The 23745-nt window shown below is 36.1% G+C and overlaps 1 protein-coding gene across 1 annotated transcript in view; it reads right to left on the reverse strand.

The window, feature by feature from the left end:
- The window catches only part of LOC134854875 (amiloride-sensitive sodium channel subunit alpha-like), a 45157-nt gene that overhangs the window by 16582 nt on the left and 4830 nt on the right, over positions 1 to 23745 (reverse strand). Inside the window, exons 2-5 of the mRNA XM_063871234.1 lie at positions 17139 to 17295; positions 8813 to 9027; positions 7272 to 7434; positions 4851 to 4978 (exon numbers count right to left, since the gene is read on the reverse strand). Of these exons, the coding sequence (XP_063727304.1) occupies positions 4851 to 4978; positions 7272 to 7434; positions 8813 to 9027; positions 17139 to 17211 (579 nt within the window). The 5' untranslated portion in view covers positions 17212 to 17295. The remainder of the gene's footprint in view (positions 1 to 4850; positions 4979 to 7271; positions 7435 to 8812; positions 9028 to 17138; positions 17296 to 23745) is intronic.

A 23745-nucleotide genomic window follows, 5' to 3' on the forward strand; every position in this document is an offset into this window, starting at 1 on the left:
TTTATGCTAGTCGATATTTTTGCCTTTTTGAAAAGTTTATGCTACCAAGTTTTTTTTTAAATTCTCTGCACAAAGTAATTCAGACAAATCTTTTTGGCGGCAGTCTGTGAAATTTTTTGTACATTTCTTCAAATCAAGGCTGCAGGCTTTTGATATTATTCCACTCTTGACCTTCTATGAGCTTTCTCTGTTTTTGAGGTATTAAAATGCCTTGAAAAAAACACCCAAGCCATATTCCTTTGATCGACTTTTTCGGCTGTAAATTTTTGTAGTTTGACAAAACTGGATCATCAGCGCTCCTTATACAAATTTTCCCACTGACAAAAAAAAATCAAGTTTCAAGTTTAAAAAAATAGACAATACATTTGATAGTATCAAGTTGAAGCCATGAACGTTCAGATGGCCATTTTTTGTCTGATAAAAGTTCTTGTTGTTTCGACCATTGAACTTTGTTTTTGGGTGTGTTTCAGTTTTCTTTCATTCTTTCTTTCTTTCTTTTTCGTTTTCTTGTATTTCCTTCTTTTTTTCGTTTTACAAAGCGCTCCTTATACAAATTTTCCCACTGACAAAAAAAAATCAAGTTTCAAGTTTAAAAAAATAGACAATACATTTGATAGTATCAAGTTGAAGCCATGAACGTTCAGATGGCCATTTTTTGTCTGATAAAAGTTCTTGTTGTTTCGACCATTGAACTTTGTTTTTGGGTGTGTTTCAGTTTTCTTTCATTCTTTCTTTCTTTCTTTTTCGTTTTCTTGTATTTCCTTCTTTTTTTCGTTTTCCACAAAAAACCAGATACCACATGAAAGCATCAAAATGGGATAAGGGATATAGATATATCTTATGAAATACCTTTCAGTCGTGATTTGAACAATTAAGAAAAAAAAAACGAGAAAAATCCGTTTGAAGTTTTTGAGTTTTGGTCTGATTTTGTCTTGAGCGAGCAGGCTCGCAATAGTTTATTTATTAAATCAAGCCGTAAAAATTTAGTTTCAGGGATTTTTTCCAACTTTGTAGTGCCATTTTGTAGCAAAAAATTTATTGCAAAGGTAATGAGAAAAATAAATGTTTTCTGTTTTCCAGTCAATTTTCTGGAAAAAATGTTGAAAACTTGCCATTATTTCACTATGGCTGTCGAATATGCCTGAATTTCAATTTTTTTATGAAACTTTTTATTACAACACGCAAAAAAAACTTCAGCTTGTCTTTATTTCATTGATCGCTCGACTAGCATAAAGATCGACTAGCATAAAACTTTGAAAACATGAAAATGTTTTTACTAGAATAACTTTGAAAGTTTTTTTCTAAGACGAAAAGAATCCTTTCAAAGTGAAACTTGCAATTCTGTGAAATAGAAAAAAGAAAAATTTGGCATTAAACCAGCAAATGAAATTCCTTAACACATAAAATCCGATCAGTCATACCTCAACGCGAATAAGGGGTGGATTTGAGAAGGGGTGGGAGAGGTTTTGAAGCGCTTCGAGGATTCGACCCCCTGCCGAATCAAAAGGTCTGCTTTGGTTTTAACTTAAAAATTATTTTTTTAAAAAAAATCCTTTTTAACACCTATTTTGTCTGTTTTTACGGAAATCAGTCCCTTACCCCTTTCAAAAAAAAATAAATTCACCGGTAGCTCGACTTGTAAGCTTGAAGTAAGCACGTAGGGTTAAAGCGAACACTTATTGCCAAAAAAAATAGTGAAAAGCGTGGAAAACTGTGACTTAGACGTATTTTTTGGGATCTTCATTATGTCCCCCTTGCTAAAGGCAGGAGAATTGTTACTAGAATGAAAATTAGCACATGCTTAACCATTTAATTTTTTCACAACATTGATTTCATTTTGTTGCTAAGTACCAAACGGTGGAAGAATAGCTAACGGTATCCGTTTTTTCTGTATAGTGATTTTCATCTTTTTGTTTTTGCCCCCTTCCTATTGCAAAAAGAGGGGGGGGATAATTCTTTGCAAGGCGTGGATGAATATTTTTGAGATAACCCCGGCCAATTTTGACATTATTTAAATTTAGATTTTTATGCTAGTCGATATTTTTGCATTTTTGAAAAATTTATGCTACCAAGTTTTTTAAAATATAATGCACAAAGTAATTCAGACAAATCTTTTTGGCGACAGTCTGTGAAATTTTTTGTACATTTCTTCAAATCAAGGCTGCAAGCTTTTGATAGTATTCCACTCTTGACCTTCTAGGAGCTTTCTCTGTTTTTGAGGTATTAAAATGCCTTGAAAAAACACCCAAGCCATATTCCTTTGATCGACTTTTTCGGCTATAAATTTTTGTAGTTTGACAAAATTGGATCATCAGCGCTCCTTATAAAACTTTTCCCCTGACAAGTAAAAATCAAGTTTCAAGTTTGAAAATAAAGACTATACATTTGATAGTATCAAGTTGAAGCCATGAACGTTCAGATGGCCATTTATTGTTTGATAAAATTTCTTGTTGTTTTGACCATTGAAATTTGTTTTCGGGTGTGTTTCAGTTTTCTTTCTTTCTTTCTTTCTTTCTTTCTTTCTTTCTTTTTCGTTTTCTTGTGTTTCCTTCTTTTTTTTGGTTTCCACCCAAAACCAGATACCACTTGAAAGCATCAAAATGGGATAAGGGATATAGATATATCTTATGAAATACCTTTCGGTCGTGATTTGAACAATTTTTTATTGCGAAAAAAAACGAGAAAAATTTGTTTGAAGTTTTTGAGTTTTGGTCTGATTTTGTCTTGAGCGAGCCGGCTCGCAATAGTTTATTTATTAAATCAAGCTGTGAAAAGGGATTAGGGATTAGTTTCAGGGATTTTTTCCAACTTTGTAGCGCCATTTTGTAGCGAAAAATTTAATGCAAAGATAATGAGAAAAATAATTATTTTTTTTTGTTTTCCAGTCATTTTTCCGAAAAAAATGTTGAAAAAATGCTATTATTTTACTATGGCTGTCGATTAAGCCTGAAATTCAATTTTTTTTTATAAAACTTTTTATTACAACACGCAGAAAAACCGTTATTGCTTTGCAAAATTTAATGCACTTTGTAGCGAAAATTTTGATGCAAAGGTATTGAGAAAAATAATTATTTTTTTTGTTTTCCAGTCATTTCTCTGAAAAAATTGTTGAAAAATTGCCATTGTTTTACTATGGCTGTCGAATATGCCTGAATTGTAATTTTTTTATGAAACTTTTTATTACAACACGCAAAAAAATTTCAGCTTGTCTTTATTTCATTGATCGCTCGACTAGCATAAAGCTCGACTAGCATAAAATTTTGAATACATGAAAACGTATTTACTAGAATAACTTTGAAAATTTTTTTTCCAAGACGAAAAGAATCTTTTCAAAGTGAAACTTGCATTTCTGTGAAATAGAAAAAAGAAAAATTTGGCATTCAACCAGCAAAAGAAATTCCTTAACACATAAAATCCGATCAGTCATACCTCACACCGAACAAGGGGTGGATTTAGAGAAGGGGTGGGAGAGGTTTTGAAGCTCTTCGAGGATTCGACCCCCTGCCGAACCGAAAGGTCTGCTTTGGTTTTATTTTAAAAATTCTTTTTTTTTTTTGAAAAAAAAATCCTTTTTAACACCTATTTGTCTGTTTTACGGAAATCAGTCCCTTCCCCCTTTCAAGAAAAATATAGATTCACCGGTAGCGCGACATGTAAGCTTGAGGTAAGCCCGTAGGGTTAAAGCGAACACTTATTGCCAAAACAAATAGTTAAAAGTGTGGGAAACTGTGATTTAGACGTATTTTTTGGGATCTTCATTATGTCCCCTTGCTATAGGCAGGAGAATTGTTACTAGATTGAAAATTAGCACATGCTTAACCGTTTAATTATTTCACAACATTGATTTCATTTTGTTACTAAGTACCAAAGGTTGGAAGAATAGCTAACGGTATCCGTTTTTTTCTGTATAGTGATTTTCATCTTTTTGTTTTTGCCCCCTTCCTATTGCAAAAAGGGGGGGACAATTCTTTGCAAGGCGTGGATGAAATTTTTTGAGATAACCCTGGCCAATTTTGACGATATTTGAATTTAGATTTTTATGCTAGTCGATACTTTTTTCATTTTTGAAAAATTTATGCTAATTGTTGTTGTTGTAGCTACATCGATCTCTGCTTCGAATTAGAGAGATCGTTTATGTTTAAGAGAGAGAGAGAAAAAGAGAGTAAGGGAACTTTTGTTCCTGTCTGGTCAAGTTAATATTATCTTGTTCAATCTATTACTGCAGTTACCCGGAGCCTCTAGCGGCAAAACCGGCGTAGAAGGAGAACCACCTTTTCTAGTGATTTACGTTTTATGCTAGTCAAACTTTATGCCAGTCGTTACACCGCCCTCTATTGCGCCACATTATCAGGGTTCAAAAATCCACCGTTTTTTTTTTAAAAAAACTATCGCAGTACAGTTTCTTTCTAAATTTTGAGCACAGGGCATCAAATGTTTTTCAAATGGCCTTTAAATGTCCGGTTCAAAACGTCTGGATAAAAATTATAATTTGTCCTGAGAAATCAACCATATTATAAACAAATTTTCTTTCATTTTCTTGGAAAGTAAGATCATCAAAAACGATTGTACAAACATTTGAGCTGTTTTTATGTAAAAATTTTTTAAAATTCGACAAAAACAGAGAAACTGAGATTTTTCTGATAGAACTCAATCCAACAACTGAAAACTGCAATTAAATTTCCCATTTTTGGCATTCAAACTAGCAACCAAAAACTGTATTAATTTTGCATAATCTCAACGAATCAATCGGTTCAATTTTCATAGAGGTGGACGTATGATCCTCTCAGGAATCATATCGGGAGGGATCTCTAACATGATTCGAATTCTCAATTGCATCTGATAAAGCTGACCTTGTTGTATAGGTCGATGTTGAGCAGCCCCCGCTCTGAGCCATTGAGGTCGTCGAATGTGTCGTTGGTGCGGGGAGTAATGGAAGAACAGTTGTCCTCGTCCGATAAGTCATCACAGTCCTCGACGCCTAAAATTAATGGCTCATATTTAACGTATACTTTTAGAAATTTAACGTATACTTTTAGAAACTTACTCTCACATAAGCTTCAGTTTTATTGTATAAAAATTGGGTTTACTATGTTAAATATGGAAACCAAATATATTTGGAATAACCTAGTTAGTAGACATGTCAACTTTCATAACGTCAGAAACCATCCCACAATCAGACATTATGAGCAAAAAAAATAAAATTGCATAAAAGGTAGGCAAAAAAGCCACAAATTGCTCCAATCGAAGGCCTCCGAAAAACATTACATCTGATGCATAATCATAATAATCACAATAAACTAGTTCCAAGTGAAGTCATTACAAAAAAAAATTTAGAAATAACAAATTTTTCTACAAAAAAAAACATCACGATGCCAAACTGTGAACTTTGTGCATTGTAAGCGGATTCCGCGACAAGGACGCTCCCTTTGTTCTTCTTTTGTTGTTTCATTTTCTTTTTTTGTTCCGACAAAATTTAAACATGGTTCAAGACTTGTCTCTGGAATCCAGGAACATACAGACACAAAATTGTGCGCCTATCCAGTGCACAGTTTGGCCTCGTAATGAATCATATTTTGGTTACGTTTCCATAAAAAAGTTTATATCAAATATTTCATCGACTCAATTTTTGCTGATAAAAACCAATCCAGCGACTAAAAAATAAAAGTTAAGTTTTGCCAGTTTTCAGTTGTCAGTTCTGCAACCAAAAGTTGTAGGATAATTATTGAAACGCTCCAGTGTTCTCGGAGTGGAAACCTTGCAAGAAATCTTGCAAGAAATTACATCCCGGATCCGATTTTAAGCTTAAGTAACCGATTATTACGGAATATTATGTTATTTTTTGACGCCTATAATTGATTATAATTACCAAAATTTGCTGAAATGATTAACGACTACAATCGTGATGTTTTCCATGAGATTATAATATCTTATAATCCATTTAAATTGATTATAGCTCATACAAAAAAAACTCTTTAGTTTAGTTATAAACTATTCTATATTTGAGTTTATACTCTTATTTTTCCAAAATGCTTTTTACTATATCCTATGGCTTATTATTTTTCTATTAATAACAAAATCTCATCAGGACACAAAATTGTACCACAAAATAAAAACTTTATAGAGATCCCTTCATTTTAGTTGGAAAGTTTCCACCGTAGATGAAAAATAACTAATTGATTTGATAAATTTCAATTGATTTGAAAACTGCTAAAACCATTTTCCAACTTTTCACATAAAACAAAATCTATTGAAAGCATAAAATATAAACAACTCAGATGCATTATCGTGGATAAAACGGACAATCGAAACAATTTATAATCAATTATAATAAATTCAAATGGGTTTTTCTGCTTAAAAGTAATCAATAAGTTGGAATAAAATTAATCGATTACAATCAATTAAAACTGTATCAAAAACTTGATGAACTATTAATCATTTATGATAGATTAAAAAGTGTATTGATTAATTTTTTTTTGTTTTTAAATAGAGAAACTATAATCAATTTTTAATCGATTAGAACAAATTTTACCAATTTTAGCAATAATGGTACTAAAATTATGATATATTCGATAAAAAAACGTTCAATGCTATATGCGTGATTATTTCGTATCATTTGATTTTAAGTAGAGCAATTATATTGATTATAAACTGATGTTTCTTCTCAAATTATAATTTGTTTCCAAATAAAGTAAAAAGAGTTGTTTTCAAACATCACGCATTCAGCATAGAATAAAACGTAAGACAATAGCGAAAATGGAAAAAATAAAATCTGAGGGGAAGTGGAAAAAAGCATAAGAAAAAGTGTTGGTAAAATTTTTACGCGCGGTTAACAAAAATTAAAACTTGCAAAATTTCCATTCTCAATTCTGAATGCAAATCTTTAAAGATACTCACAAGATTCTGGTAAAATTTGCATTCTGATTTGAGAGAGCAATTCTTGCAAGATTCTTGCATGATTTGCATCCCTTCGCAATAGTCTTGCAAGGTTTGCTTTTCAACTAAGTTTTTGTTTTAGTTTACTTTTCAATTGACTTTTACCAAATAGCGACATGATATATGAACACTCAAAATCATTACTGAGATTTCGAGCGCGATTTGAAGAAATGAATCTGTTGCAAGCTTGATAAAGGGATAGCTAAATGTTATATTAAACCAAAATTCAGGTTTGGAGGACACTGAACAAAAAATTTTGCCGCTTTTAGCTTTTCTCATTTTTCCGCGTTCATCAAAACAAATTGTTCGTTGAAAAAAGCCTTTCTTATAATGTGTACCATCGCAGTAATCCGTAGTAGAAATACAATTTTGACCATCCAGGCACCAGAAAAGATTCTCGTCTCTGCATTCTGATTGGTTGATGTAGAAAGGCGTGCCCAGTTGAACCTCACGCAGCCGCAAAAAGTCTGCATGCACGATTGATTGCAAAGCTGGAAGTGCCTGGAATGAATTGATTTTTAAATGACATGATTGGATGTGAGTCAGAGGCGGGTCTAGGATTTTCGCGAGGGGGGATTTAAAAAACTGGAAAATTTTGTCGACTTTTTTTTGGTCGATCAGACAGATGTTCCATGCTCTCACAAGTCACTATAAAGACTCTGTTTTGCAAGCCTTTTTTGAGAAAAAATGAAGGCATAAAAATGCGTTTTGTGCCTTTTTGGAAAGTTTTGGCCGAAAAAATTGCGTTGCTTCGGCGCGCGCTCCGCCTCAAAATTAGTTAATATTGGAGCCCAAGCCGCCTTTAGAAAACTATTAGGGCCGCTAACCCAAAAATGGATGCATTAAAATAGTACCAAATAGGGGACCCTTTGGGTCGCCAGGGGGTCCAATCCCTGAAAAGAGGAGCAGGGGGGGGGGGGGGGGCTACTGATCCGCTGCAGGTGTGAGTCTATATTTTTTCTACTTCTGTTCTGAATTGCATTTTTTTCCCATAAGATTTTAGATACCGCAAAGCAAGCTTAAAAGGCATCCCGTAAGTGTGATAACAAAAAAACTTTCAAAATGGGAAAAGTTATCAAAAACATTCAAATATGGCCTTTTCCGTTCTGTTTGCAAAAGTTTGTTATCCAATGTAATGGTCGAAAAATTGCTTTCCAGGAGAGATAACCTAGTGATTTTGAACTGGCGTCCAGGGGCCGATTTAGGGGGGGGGGCGGACGCCTCCCTCCCCCTTCCCCCTCAGGGATTCGACCCCCTCCCGACCCAAAGGGTCCCCCCTTTGGTACTTTCTAAGAAATCCATTTTTTGCCGACCGACCCTAAAATTTTTCTAAAGGCGCCTTTGGCGCCAATATATACTAACTTTGAGGGGGAGCGCGCGCCAAAAAAACGCGATTTTTTTGTCAAAATTTTTCAAAAAGTCCCTAAAAACGGCTTTTTTGACCTGTTTTTACAAAAATTTGCCTGTGGCGCAGAAAATTTGGCCAAATCAGGGATTTTTCAGTGCTTTAGAAGAGCTCGGAAAATCAATTTGGTCGACCTAAAAAAAAGGTCGTCAAAATTTTCGAAAAATTTTTGAAAATCGCCCCCCCCCCCCCTCGAAAAAATCCTAGATCCGCCCCTGCTGGCGTCTAAAGTTGTTTTCAGAGTTCAATTTTTTTTAGAAACAAAAGTAAAAATCCTTGTCCTCTCTTTAGTTTTATATTTTTGACAAATAAAAATTTTGAAATGCTAGCAAAATTGCCAAAAATCTAGGGCTACAAGTATAAAAACACAAAGAGGGCTACAATAAATGCCAAAAGCACCAAAACTCCTCGATCTATTTGGTGTCGACCAATCATCTGGTGGTTTGATTTATGTTGATTTTTCAAATATGCCACCTGGTAGTAGCTGTTTCCGTTCAGCTTCCGCTGGGAGACCCTGTTCATGTTGCAGATGGAGACGGAGGGGAAGAGGAGGGAGTTGTTGGCCACTATGTCCACTGCAACTGTTGTGGGGAAGCCACTGTACTGCTTGGCAAGGAAAGAGAGCACTACTATGAAGCCACTCCAGCAGAGTAAATTCGCCACCAGCCAGAACTTGGGAAGCACACGACCTGGACAGATAAACAGCATTCCAGTAGAATAGCGGGATCACTTTAACAATTTAACAATTTAACAACACCCATGACCCAACAACCCAACAAAACAACCCAAAACCCGCCTCCCTCTCCCCGGAAAGACACAGAGTGAGAAAACAGTTATCTATTACAGTAGCGGACACAGATTTTAAAAAAAAACAGTTATCTAGTACAGTAGCGAGATCTCTTTAACAATCCCCCCCCCCGGAAAGACACAGATAAACAAAAAACAGTTATGTACTACAGTAGCGGACACAGATAAAGAAAATAAACTGTTATCTAATACAAGAGCGAGATCACTTTAAAACCCCCAGTGACCCCCCGGAATGACACAGATAAACAAATAAACAGTTATCTAATACAATAGCCAGATCATTTTAAAATCCGCAGAACCCCCCCCCCCCTTGGAAATACACAGATAAACAAATAAACAGTTATATACTACAGTAGCGGCTCGGGTTGACCTTCATACACGAAAACACGCTTTTTCTATACAAGAAAAAGAGATTTTTTGTCTCAATTTTCAGTCGCAATATCGCTTTCATGCTCGCATAAGCCTGTTTCTAAAAAAGTTTTGCATGCAAATGGTTCATTTTTGTCTGCAAGAGAAACAAAATTGACAAGATTTTTTGTGCCAATCCAAAAGGAAATTTTCGATAATTTCGTAATAAGGTAAACTTTAATTTGCCAAAAAAAATTAGGCCACGATTTTCGACTAGTGAAGTGTTTGACTAAAAACAGTCGAGCCGAATACAAAAATTTATTGTCTTTATTCTGAGTGAGCTATGCAAGAAAATCTCATACAATTATTACTCAAAAGCAATTATCTGAGAGATATCTTCACCTCACTTACCGTAATTTCCTGAGTTAAGAAATCTTTGGTTTTTGTTTACTCGGACAACAGACAAAAGTTTTTAAGCAAATTTCGAAAATAATAACTTTCTAACTTAAAGGAAATTGCTCGTCATACAATTTTCATAAATGAAAAATGCTTATCCTAGAGTTTTCTTACAATTTTCTGTCCGTGTGGAATTGTACAAAATTGTATGATAAGCTTTTTTCCATATATGAGAGTTGTATGACGAGCATTTTTGGTCAACCCGCATGGATATCTTTAACTACCTCCAAGTTTTCTACAGGAACCTTGGGAGCTAATATGTGATAAATTTGAGCACTGAACCAGCGCACTGAACCAACCTATTAAAAAAACGTATTAAATAGTTTCAACTTATTAAATAGTTTCATATTAAAAGGCTGGAGATTGATGATTGATCGAGTGACGACTGGCGACCAGATATCGAGAAACGGAAATAAAACTGACGTTGCTGGGGCTCGATCCGCCGAGCTCTTGAGCAAAAAGCGAGCGTTTTATCCACTACACTACCGGGCCAGCTCACTACGATTCTGATGGTGGTTTTCGAAATGCCTGCTGCCAGTTTTGTGTCAACTGAAGCCTGCAAAACGTGCAGCAAAACACTTGGAAACAATGACGTATTCCTCTGTGTCTGCTGTGGTGCAGTGTTCCACTTCACTACACAGTTTACCAAAATGGAATAAGAAACTATCGAAGCACTCCTGAAAGTTAACATGAATCTACTGATAATTTGTAAAAATTGTGTTAACAACAATCAACCAGATGTAGCAGTGAACATACTTGCTACCAACAGAAATGATCAAAGAGTGTCAGCTGAGATTCAAAAGCAGAGTGAAATAGTGAAAGCTCTTGAAGAGAAGATAATTGAAATTTCTGGACAAGTCCAAGAAAACAGTGTGTCGGATTTCAAAGACAGCTTGCAAAATATTGAAAGTAATGTTGAATCATTGTCAAACGCCAGAGACACTGAAAAAGTAGTAACCTCAACCAAAGCAGCCGAACCAGAAGGCATTCGCTTCCGCGGCGTGCCTGAATCGAAAAGTGGCAAACCTGAAGAGCGATATAAACACCATATGGAAGAAGTTGAGAAAGTATTACTCCACATGGGCGTTGACGTTTCAATTACTGACATTAGACGTCTTGGCAAGTATGAACAGAACAAGACAAGAACTATACTGATAAAAGTGACCAATGCTGTGCATAAAAAACTAGTCTTGTTATCTGCTTTCAAACTTAGGTAATACGCGGAAAAGGTCTTCGTCAGCCCAAAACTATCAAATGAGGAGTTCTTTCGAGAAAAACAGCTTTTAAAAAAAGAAAGGAATTAATTGAAAACGATGGAGTTGAACGAAAACGTCTTTGAATGAGAAAGCTGATTCTTGAGAAATTTGACGCCAATTCTTGGGTAGAAGTGGATGTTCAAAACAACTGACTAGCCGAGACCCGACCGTGCAACATCGGAATCTTTGTTTACAATATTCGTAGTATTCTTGAAATGAACCGGAGACAGACTTTTGCCAACGCAATGACTGCGCATGATTCCTCACAAATAATTTTTCTTACTAAAACTTGGTTAACTCATCATGTCAGAGATAACACAATCTTTTTACCAGCATACGAAATACACCGCAGTGAGCGGAAGCCAAATGCCAAAGGCAATTCTGGACATGGAGGAGTTATCCTGGGCATACGATCCGACTTGGACTACGAATTAATAGAACTGACGCTCAATGGGGCTATTGCAGCAGTCATACAATTGGACTCGAGACTGAAACTTATTATATGCGTTGCCTACAACCCTCCTGCAGAGAGTCCATATCCCTGGAGCACCATGGAAGTGAAATACTTACTAGATACACTGACTACTAGAAAACTGGAACTAACTGCAGACTTGATTATAGTTGGCGATATCAATCTCTCTGATGCAAACTGGGACACCAGTCATTCGAATGATGACTATGAGCAAAGCCTTCTAGGCTTGTTTGTTGACATAAACCTTGAGCAATTGCTCCGAAAGTCTGGATCATCAAATTCTCTGGATGTTGTGCTAATGTCCAACCGCAACAGTATCTTTAGTACTGAGACAAACCTAAACCTTCACAAAGTTTATTCATTGGATGGCCGTTCCTGCTCAGATCATCTCCCATATGTTATTCAGCTGGACTCTACCATTGCTAATGTTAACCCAACTAACGCTCCTGTATTCAGTTTCTCGAATGTCGACTGGGAAATAGTTGAGTCAGCCTTCCGCGAGCATTCTTTCATTGGCTATTGTTACAGTATGTGGATGTTCTATGCACTACCTAGGATGACTGGATAAAAGAAACTTTTAGTTTATGTGTACCAAAAAGAACCAGACACCAAAAAGCATTGCCACCCTGGGTCACACCAGTGACTTCTAACATTATGAAAAGACTTGAAACCGAGAGAAAGAAATTCGACAAAAATTCTTCATTGTCCCATGGAATAAAAGTCCAGCAACGAGAGTTCCTACTCAATGAAGCTTCTGTGGTAGACCAGGCAATTTATGAGCATAATCTTGTGAGTGATCACAAGTTCTCTGCTATCCATAAGTATATGAAATGCGTTCAAAAGCCATGTCCCATACCGCACACAGTGTTCAATGGCCACAAAGGGCGTCAACAGACTTGGGTACAGCCAATTCAGGGCGTCAACAGACTTGGGTACAGCCACTATTCTACCACTACTTTGCCAGTGTGTTCTCGGAAGGTGACTCAGCGCACTATCCTGGTAACATCTCAAACCCGGATCTCACTGGGCGGATGGATATTTACGGAACAGAACGTGAGTGCTATATTAGAGAAATTAAACCCAGCGAAAAGCCAAGGACCGGACGCGATTCCCAATCGACTATTGAAAAAACCTAGCGACAGTCCTCTCACCGTCTCTCAGTCGAATTCTCTGGACATGTGTAAACAAAGGGCAGTTTACAGAGCCCTGGAAAACAGCACTAGTCTCCCCGGTGCACAAAGCGGTAACCGAAGTAACATAAAGAACTACCGTCCTATTGCTCTACTGAACTGTGTCTCGAAAGTGTTCGAAAAAACTATCTCCGATGCTCTTTATAAGCAGGTGGAACAAGTATTGAGTCGAAAGCAATAAGGTTTCAGACGGAAGAGATCTACTGTTGTGCAAATGTTAGAGTTTGTGCATAAGCTTTATAGAAACTATGAAGACAAAACTATCACAGAACTCAATATCTACCAAACTATCACAGGACAAAACTATCACAGGACAAAACTATCACAGGACTTTGAAAAAGCTTTTGATAAAGTCAGCCACAAAGTGTTGTAGCAGAAGGTACGTAGTATTGGTGTATAAGGGAAACTCTACGACATCCTACATAGTTATCTCTCTGGACGACGCCAATTTGTAAAAGTTAATGGCTCTGTTTCTGATCCCATCTCACTGAGAAGCGGTGTACCTCAAGGATCTCTTCTTGGTCCATTACTATTTCTTTTATATGTCAACGACCTGCCTGATCTGTTCAGTGGGCAACCGTTCTTGTTTGCAGACGATTTGAAAGTTTTGACAATTAACAACAATGAAATACCCAGAAATGCAGAATTGCTTAGCGAATGGTGTGCTGATAATTTGATAAGTTGTTACAAAGACAAATGTAAGATACTTTGTATCAAAGGAGCTGCTCCTGTGGCTTCACTACAGTCAACCGAAATTTCAACAGTCGACAACCAGAAGGATCTGGGGTTTCTAGAGCATGGAAGCAATTGGTCTCTCTTCGCCGTTAAGCGCAATACGTCCTCACGACTGTCAATCACAACGAAATTAAACATTTACTGTGGATACATCATGCCTTACAGCAGCCAAATTTGGTACGCAAACAAGGGTGTTAGCAGGGTCGTGGAACATGTGCAGCAGATCGCCACCCGGTGGATTGTGGGTTCAGAGCTCAACTACAAAGAACGCCTTCTAAAACTTAAGTTACTTCCAGCTTCTCTGTATCTTGAAATGCATGATTTGTTGTTGTTATCTTCTTTTATCTCTGGTAGTTATGAAGCTGACTGGCATGAATATGTTTCGTTCGCAAATGATGTATCTACGCGTAGATCAGCAAGAACTCTGTTCGACGTTGAGACACCCCGCCAAAGCAGATATCAGCAGAACTTCTGGTATCGGGCACCCAAGTTAGCTAATATGATTGGCTCCCTAGTAGATTTTTTCGAAACTACCGGTTTGAAGCAGAGGTTAACAAACTTGTACTGGAATTACTTCATATCATCCTACGAACATGGGAACAGCTGTACGTGGACGATATTCTGTTGGTGTACATCATGCATCAACTCTACCAACTACAGACTCGGACTTGTTAACTGATGGGCCGTCGGCCCTTAGAGTTGTTTACTTTTAAATTCAATTTGTTATTATTATGATTATGATTTTTATTATTGTTATTATTATTATTATAGTAAATTGCGCAATTTGGTTTAAAAAAAGAAGTCGTTTTCAGCAAACTTGGATAAACAGATTGGTCGACCTAAACAATTGGTCCAAAAGTTTTCCAGTTATTTTTGCAAATTTGCCCCAACCATTCTAGATCCGCCCTTTTCTAATGTATCATGGATATTGGTAATAACAACAAGTGTACTTATAGGTGGTAATAATATACACCTTGTTTTGGTTTCAGTAATTAGGAGAACAACTTCTGGTATTACCCACCCTCTCAGGTCTCTTTTGAGTTCTGTGCTCCTTGGACTTTTTTGGGTTTTCAGTATGATCGATTAATCGTGCATTCATGTACGATTTCTATCCCTGATTTTTGAGAAATTTGACAAATCTAATAACAGCATTGCTGTTGTCCAGTTATTTGTAGGCACTGTCTGTATCGATTGCCATGTGTATATTAAGGTTATCTACTCTAACTAGCTAGAGCTTTCAAAATTTTCAGGCTTTTTGAACCAGAATCTCTTCCATTTTGAGTTTTTCATCTGGATCTGTGCTACTTCTGCAGCTTCTGATTTTTTTTTCGTTGTCTTGAACATAAATTTTTCTACTTCCATCAGAAGAATCATTGTTTCAACTCCCTTAATTTTAATTTAGTCCACCAAATCTGCGTCTTCTCTCATATCATTTTATCTTAATTCTTCTGAAACTCTTCTGCTAACTTGTTTACTTGTTGGGGTTCACACAATTTTGCAAAATGGTTTATCTTTTTTGCAGCTCTCTTTCTTCCCCCCTGAGGAGTGGTTTGTTTTTGTCTTTGTCCGTGTTGTTTTATCTTCGTCCCAGTCTGAAAGTTTTAAAGTCTCTTTTGAGTCTTTTGTCACTATGATTCCTTATAATCGTTATCGGTCCTTGTTTGATTTTCATTTCTATAACAGTGTTTCCTTTTTGCCTGACCATGTTTCTGGAAATTTGCGCTGTTTGTTTGTTCTCGAAATTTTTTGTGCTCCTTTTTGCACTTCTTTTCTTCCCGAGACAGTGTTTTAAACCAACTGTATCCTGGATTAGTACATTCCTCAATCTCTATATAAACAAATACTTACCAGTTCACTTTATAGCGCTCCCAGCAGTGATCTAGCTGCTTGGGCATTTTGGGCTGCTTAGAACGTTTCCAGCGACTCCTGTATGTATCCTGTGCTTTTGTGGACAACTTATACCTGCCGTATGTTGTGCTTTTCATTTTTCAATTTTTACCGTGATCATATCATACACATCCTTAAACGTTTATTTTATAACTTCGGTTCGAGGGTTCCTTCGCAATCGTTTTTTTTTTACTTTCTTTCCTATATATCATCCACTGATATTTTCCACATATTTTATGTTTCTGTGTCGATCTTTTTTTGCGATTCGGTTTACTTGTCGTCATGCAGCTTCCACAGTCGTTGATTTCGTGAATCTGGTCGTAGTAGTGGCTCTAGTATTTTTTGTTCTAGTAATTTTAAGTGCGAATCCACATTTTTCTATACTGCCGCTGCTATCAGAAACTGACCCGATCATATCAAACTTTATCAGCCATGGTGGACCTACTGCATCCTATGCCCAGTATACGGGGTTACTCAGGTCCGTTCCTTTTCTTGGTTTGCGAATCCTGCTGGCTAACGTTTTGTGTTATAATGCAATCTGCGTTAATACGAGTTCTCTCGTAATTCTCATTTCAATCAATTGCAAATTTTCATTTTCGATGAATGTAACAGATCGTTACATAAGCAATGACCAGGGAGCGGATAATAGTTTTAGCAACTAAAAACAACTATTTCCAACTTTTCTGTTGTTTTTTCCCTATAACTATCTATTTTCCAATAAACTTCACAATAGCAACTTTTTCGGAAGTTTTCTTTGTTTGAAGCTCATATTAACGGATTCAACGAACACAGATGCGCTGCAGCTGGCGAATATTAATTATCCAATGGCAGCTCAGCCATCCCTATATAACGTGGCCGACCAAGTACGCCAAAAATTCAAGCTTGCCGATCAATTTGTTGCTCTTTCGAAGAAAGTTTTCCGGAAGTCGCCAAAGCATATCCGAATTTTCCAAAGTTTTGCCCCAACGTTGTCTTTACCACCTAGGCCCATGTAAATTTAACGTTTTTCTGCAAGTTTTTGCCAACTTTTTGAGCAAATTTTCCAGTCAATTTTGAGCAATTTCTTAGTAACTTTTTTGCCTTTTTGAAAGCAACTATTATCCGCTCCCTGGCAATGACGTATTCAGCACCCTGAATCTAAAATATGTTTTTTTTTGTCACGCAGCAACCGATGCTGACCATGACCTTGATTTTTTTACACCATATTAATATCATAAATCTTTTCAGTATTCTCTGGTTACTTCTATTGCAGTATCACAACGGAGATCCGCTGTTGTTTCCCTAGTTTAAATCTTCATGCAACTTTTATGGTAATTTTCTGAGATGAAAATGTAGACTAGCCCCCTGTCATCAAGCATAAGATCACGTTGGCATCAGTGCACCGATCTTTTGACCGAGAGGCGAAAGATTTAACCACATAATCATCGCTTCAACTCACCATTTTGCTGAAACCGAATACAAACGCATAACTTCTGCCTTCTTGATTTCTCTTAACAGTGTTTGGCTGTTTGGCTTGCTTGTGAATAGGTCGCTTTTTGACGTGTTTGGCCGAAACATCACATAAAACTGTCATTTCAATTATGACCGTATACTTTGTACAAACCCACCAAAACCCCCCTCCTCCCTTCTCCTTCCCCATACCACCTTACCTTCTGAGTTGGAGTAGTTGGGCACTCCTGCTATGGAACTCTCACTGCAACACAATCTCCACACCATGTACATCTGGCCCAATATCCCCTTCTTGTCCGGATTATTGCCCACATCGTCCACTTCGTCCAGCAACTTCTGCTGGTTCCTAGCTCTACTCTACACGTGAACACAATCGTATCAACACATTTCCTACGCAAATCTCATGAAACAGTTTTAAAAGCAAATAGAAGGACACTTGAGTAGTATAGATATACGACACTGGGATCGGGGGGGGGGTGATCCCTACAGGGATCATTGGGTATAGATTCCTAATGATCCCTATGTAAATATTTATACCTAATGATCCCTATGTAAAATATTTATACCTAATGATCCCTATGTAAAATATTTATACCTAATGATCCCCATGTAAAATATTTATACCTAATGATCCCAATGTATAATTTTTATCCCTAATGATCCCTATGTAAAATATTTATCCCTAATGATCCCTATGTAAAATATTTATCCCTAATGATCCCTATGTAAAATATTTATACCTAATGATCCCTATGTGAAAGTTGTGTTGGTTAAAACAAAATCGTACTGGCGATATATTATTTCTTTCCACCACCTATAGCTCGGCAAGCTATGTTGTATTCCAATTGAACTAAAACTTTTCATTGTGTTTTGCTGTTGAAGGTCTTTGCGAATTGGTTCTTTCAATGTTTCTACAAACGCTTTGGTCTTGGTGAAAAGAGATATGAACTGAAATGGTTGAATTATACACACAATCTTCTGAAGTAAGTGTCGGTTAAACGCACCAAAAGCAGTTTGGGGTCAATTCCAAAATGAAAACTCTCAAAACCACTCCAGATAAAATAGTAACACAAAACCAAAAGTGGATTTAAAGTAGCCCGCCATTACCTAACAGTGAACAAACGTGGAAAGTAAGTATAATACAGTACACTAATTTACAACATTAAATTTTGTATTCAACTTGAATCAAACACACAACATTAGAGTTTTTTGTTTGTTTTACGTCTTTTTGATTGCGGTGCTGAATCTTCAACTGCTTCGCGGTCGAGGTACCATTCATCATCCGACGACGAAGAAGAAGTAACTGCATTTGGATCAACCAAATCATCGCTTTCGATATCACTCTCAACAATTTCTGTGACACGAACTCTACCTGGATCTGGAGCTTCATAGCTGGTGATACTATTCAACAGGTCTCTCAACGAACGGCTCGGTTGAGTATCTAACACAAGAAAGCTATCTTCTGACACATAATTCGTATCCTGCGTAAAGATTTCTTCTTGGTTCGAGCTCTCGTGATCCCAGTCGACTATCTCATCTTCTTCCTCGAAAAATTTCAGCCAATCGTCTAAATCTTGATCTTTGTGGTGACTGGTGCTATTAGTCTCACTCACGTTCCTTTCGCTATCATCATCATCATCATCCTGATTGCTATCGGGAAAGATAGAAGCATTTACTGTTCTATAGTGACCGTATGGCAATGTAGAGATACCATCGCTGAGGATGTATCGCTTATCATCATAGGCTGATAATGCGATTTTGTTTGCTCGAACAGTGTTCAGAATATGCCTCTCGGAGATGATGCGAGTATTTTCGGCTCGTACAAGGTTTCCAGACGCGAGAGTTTTGATGTATTTTTCATGAGTTAGCAACCGTTGAGTCACCTTAGTGATTCCTTTTGCTGAGTGCTTCCGTGTATCTATTAAAAAAATGATGCTCACTAATCATTATATATCTAAATGTTTTGTAAACTAATACTTGAAATTGAAGAAAAAAAGTATGAACGCATCCTTTTCAGAAGATCCACACCCCCCCCCTCTCATTTAAAAAAAAGGTGATAACCATTTAACCTATACCTCCCCCCTTACCCCCACCCACAGAAGCACCAAAAAACCTAAGTCATCTCAAAAATTTCACTCAGTAAAAAATTTTTTCACAAAAAATTTTTTTCATAAATTTTTTTTTTTCAAAATTTTTTTTTTCAAAATTTTTTTTTCAAAAATTTTTTTCAAAAAATTTTTTTTCAAAAAATTTTTTTTTCAATTTTTTTTTTCCAAATTTTTTTTTTGATGACAAAATTTTTTTTTCATAAAAATTTTTTTTTTCCAAAATTTTTTTCTAAAATTTTTTTTTCCAAATTTTTTTTTTGATGACAAAAAATTTTTTTTTACAAAACGTTTTTTTTAACATTTTTTTTTTAACCAAATTTTTTTTGACGAATTTTTTTTTAATTTTTTTTCCAACAAAAATTTTTGACATTTTTTTTCTTTCAAAATTTTTCAAAAAAATTTTTCGAAATTTTTTAATTTTTGAAAATAAAAAGCGCTGTTTGAACAATTTTGAGCCGGTATTATTGAAGGAAATGTACTTACTTTGCGATAGTATTGAATAAAGCTTTGGCTTCAATGCAACGAATTCTGTTATTATATCACCCGGGAATTCGTCTTTAAACTTTAAAACTGTAAGTTTGTTTTCTGCATTGTAGAGGAAGTGGTCCGATGGATAATTGGAGAAGTCAAAGTTGTCCAAAATTTCACGTTTCTCGTACAGTTTCTCATAAAAATTCGAGTTTTTTTCCGTTTTTATTTCGTACATTAGGCTGTCAGTGTCTGAGTACAAGAGGTGACAGTTGAAGTTGGGCTTCATAACCTCGTAGTGAAATTTGTACATCTCAAACTTTGCTAGCTCTAGTATACACGCTCCTACAATTGTGGGTACATCCCATCTGATTTTCGTTGGTGCTAATGTCAATGCAACCATGTCTTCGCCAAAAATTTTGTAGGTTTCAAATTCAAACTTACTTATATTTCGCATTGTTTCTTCAGCATCTCGTAAAATCTTGATTTTCATTCTCTTTCTTTTTGACTCACACATTTTTCCATAAATTGAATTGATCAATAGTTTGTACAGGGCTTCTTCAAACTTGTTTTTTGCCGCTTTTCGTTTGTTTGTATTTAGAGTTATGTACGGTTCGAGCCACAATTCTTGTTTGAACTTTACGATGCGATACAGTTTTGTAACGATAATACCAAGCTTCACGTAGAGTTTCAGGAGTTTATAATGAATTATATAATGAGTTTTATCATGTAGAGTTTGTAAAAGTTTTTTCACTTTACCTATTGTGGGTCCACAGTTTTCATTGTTTTTCATTTGTTCTGAGATATTTGTTTGGTATCTGCTCAACCAATCTTTTTGAACAACTTCCTTAGTGGGTGCCAGTGGATAGTCACGGTGACTTTCATGCAACAATTGAGGGTATTTTAAATCAATTTCAACAATATAACCGTAGTCTGAATCGTCAGGGGTTGCTAAAATTTCTTCTATTGACATGGAATTCTCATCTTCGTTTTCTTGATTATTTCTTTCATTTCTAACTCCGATTGTCTCGAAATGACGTGCAGGCAGTTTGTGAGTTTGCATTACTCCACCGTATAAGTTGTTGGCATCAACCATGAAGCCATAGGTAGTATCTTCGCTCGAATTAAATGTTTCGTTCATTTGCCTGTTGTTTGCAGTGAACTGTCGTTTTTCAAAGATTGATGCAGTACCACCTCGCATCATTTTTTCAACCATGTCTAAATGATCTCGATCCGTTAGCAATTCAACATCAGCTTTACATACCCGCTTGAAAGCGTCACCAGCTAAATTGGAAGCGGTGAAATGATGAGCACAATCAAGGCTGTATGTTTCATAGCTGATAGAGCGGAATTCCTCAAAGACACAGGCTAGGAGCAATGTGTCACATGACAAATATAAGTCATGATAGTCGCGCAGGTTCTGACAATTGAATTGATTAAAAACTTCTTTTGCTTCAACCAAGTTATCAGCACTAATAGCAATTTTATCTCCGTCTAAACTATTCACCCACTTTTCGAGAGGCGGTAACTCTTTTTCGTCAAACTTTTTACGGTCGGTCATGTAATTATAAGGATAGAATCCTTTTCTACGTATGAGAGTTCTACAAGTTTGGCTTACGTTTTGAAAGTGGTTTTCCAGAATTGTAAATTTGTTGTCAGGCAAGTTGTCAACTAACTTTTGTAGTGATGAGTTTAGAAACTTGAAAGAATCTATAAAACGAAGATACTCATAAATGTTTTGTGTTGTTTGATCTTTTCGTGTAATGGTTTTAACCACTACTCCGATAATTAGTGAAATATATTTCTCATCGGTGGATGGAATGACTTGTATTGTACTACGCGAGTCACATTCGTTCAACGCTAGACATATATGATGCATGTCATAATTCTGCAAATTGTGTCCCACGACTGGAATGTAATTTATGTTTCTTCGCGCTAAATTACATTTGTCGTGGGTCCATCCTAGAAATTTTCCCGAAGAGTGACAGTGATCCAGGCACTTTTCTTCGCTTTCACTGAAGTTTTCTTGACAAATCCAACAGGTTAAAGTTTCTTCTTTACGCAGTTGGCTGCGATCTCCCAAATAATGTGGTACTTTCCGTTTATAGATGTAAACGTCTCGGGCTAATAGATGTAACTCTTTGATAAAGTTTTCTAAACAATTTTCAGAGCTGTCAAGACTAAAGAAAAATGGTTCTGAGGACTCATGATCAATAGCAACCATTGAATACCCGGAGGGTTCATGTTTTTCTAGAACGCGAGATGAGGAAATTTGTGGGTTGTTCATACATGTTGTAACGGGATTCAGGAACGATTCGAAATCAAAATAAACAACAATAGGTGCATACCAGAGAGCTTGAAAGTTTTTAAATTTATACTTGTGGCAGCCATTTTCAGCTGTTGGCATTATCACTACAGCTGGTTCATGATCTTTACATAATCGCTCATGCGTTTTATGATCAATTTCATTGTAATGAATTTGATAACAGTTACGACACAACTGCAGGAAACTTCGGAATTTTTGCTTTCGAACTTCACAAACAAATCGGAGCAGGTCTTTTATCAAAACAAAGTGGTGCATTCCGGGTTCATATAACAAAAGCAGATCCATAATAAAATTATCTGAACTTTCAAACTTTGAGACAATCATTGGAATGAGATCTCCTTTTTGATATTGAAACACGTTTACTTGAACGTTATTAAGTCGCTCGAATTGAGGAATCGTGTTCAAGCTCATAGGCATAACGAAATCATCAGAAGCCTGATGCGTTCCAGGCTTTGTATAGGTGTGTGGATCTGTCTCTTCAAGTTTAGGATCAACTAACCTACCGACTATTAGATCAGGCTTATATCTAAGATGATAGGCGGCAGTGTAGCATAACAAAAAGCAATTGTGGTCGTTGTGATTACGAATATTAATTAATTGTTGCGAATTTGCTATTTTTGCAGGGAGAGGTATAAACGAAGAGCCTCTGATTGGTAACATTTTTCCGATTTTAATGTAAAGCTCATTTACACGCTGCAGAACCCAGCCGCTACCATGGGCTGAAAAATTCTGGAACACAGCTTCCATTTTTCCGAGCATTTCGAGAAATAATTCATCAGACAAACCGTTTGCATAAAGGGGAGTCATCATAGAATTAGCGAAAATTTCAATGCGTTCGTCTTCAGGTTGTTGCACGCTTTGGTCCGAAACAACAGTAGCATGCTTGATTAAAGTAAGTTTAGCCGAAAATTGTACTTTGCAGGGTCCATTACAGGTTCTATCTAATATCAAACTTTGAATCTCATTTTTTTTCAAGGTCATAAATTCGATAAGATCATGTTCAATATTTTGGTTGGGAATAATAAAAGTCATTAACGTATTTTTCATGGCTGATTCATGAACTTCAATTGAAGCTGGAAAGTTATCAATATCGCTTGCTTGTGTGATTGAGCTAGAGGGGTTGCTGAGTGATGTTAGTTGTTGATCCAAAACAGGTAACCCATGCTCTGATTGCATGTGATCCTTGAAATCTTTAAGTTCACAAAAACCAAGCCGACAATACCGACATAAATTGTTAAATTTTTGATGATCTGATTCAATATGCTGCTGTAATTTTGATAGCAGTAAAGTGTTAAAATTACAATGGTAGCAAGTAAAAATGGGTAATTCTTTTTCAACAGCGTGAAAGTTTCGTTCATGACGAGATCTATTAGTTTTTATTGTAAAAACTTTGGGACAATAGTTACACTTGAAACCCATTTCGCTCTGGAACTGTTTTAAAGCGAAGCAGGAAAGGGAATGAATCCCAACCAAACGCCAAAAAGTTTAAATTACTGCGCTTCGATTCCTTTTTCCCCTTCTCGGTTTGAATTTGAATAGCTTTTCCCGCTTAACTTTGAATTTGAACTCTTTTCCCGCCGAAATTTGAATTACATTTGAATTTCCCGCCATAACTGTCAAACTCAAATTCGATTGGGCGAAACAGATTAATTGCTGTTTGAATTGTTATCATTACTACAAATGATAAAAGTTAATCGAAGCAAATCAAGTTTGAGCTAAATTTTTATCCAAAATGATTTTAGAGCCAAGAGATAAAAGTTTTAGTTTTTTATTTTATCAATTCAAATTATAAGTTGAGAAAATTTTCGAAATTGCGAATAAAAGTTGAGCATGTCACAACACATGATAAATCCTAAATATCCCAATTGTCATGGGGACAGAATACTCTATAAAAATGTCAAAATT

Source organism: Symsagittifera roscoffensis, chromosome 9, assembly GCF_963678635.1.
Source record: "Symsagittifera roscoffensis chromosome 9, txSymRosc1.1, whole genome shotgun sequence".
NCBI lineage: Eukaryota > Metazoa > Xenacoelomorpha > Acoela > Convolutidae > Symsagittifera > Symsagittifera roscoffensis.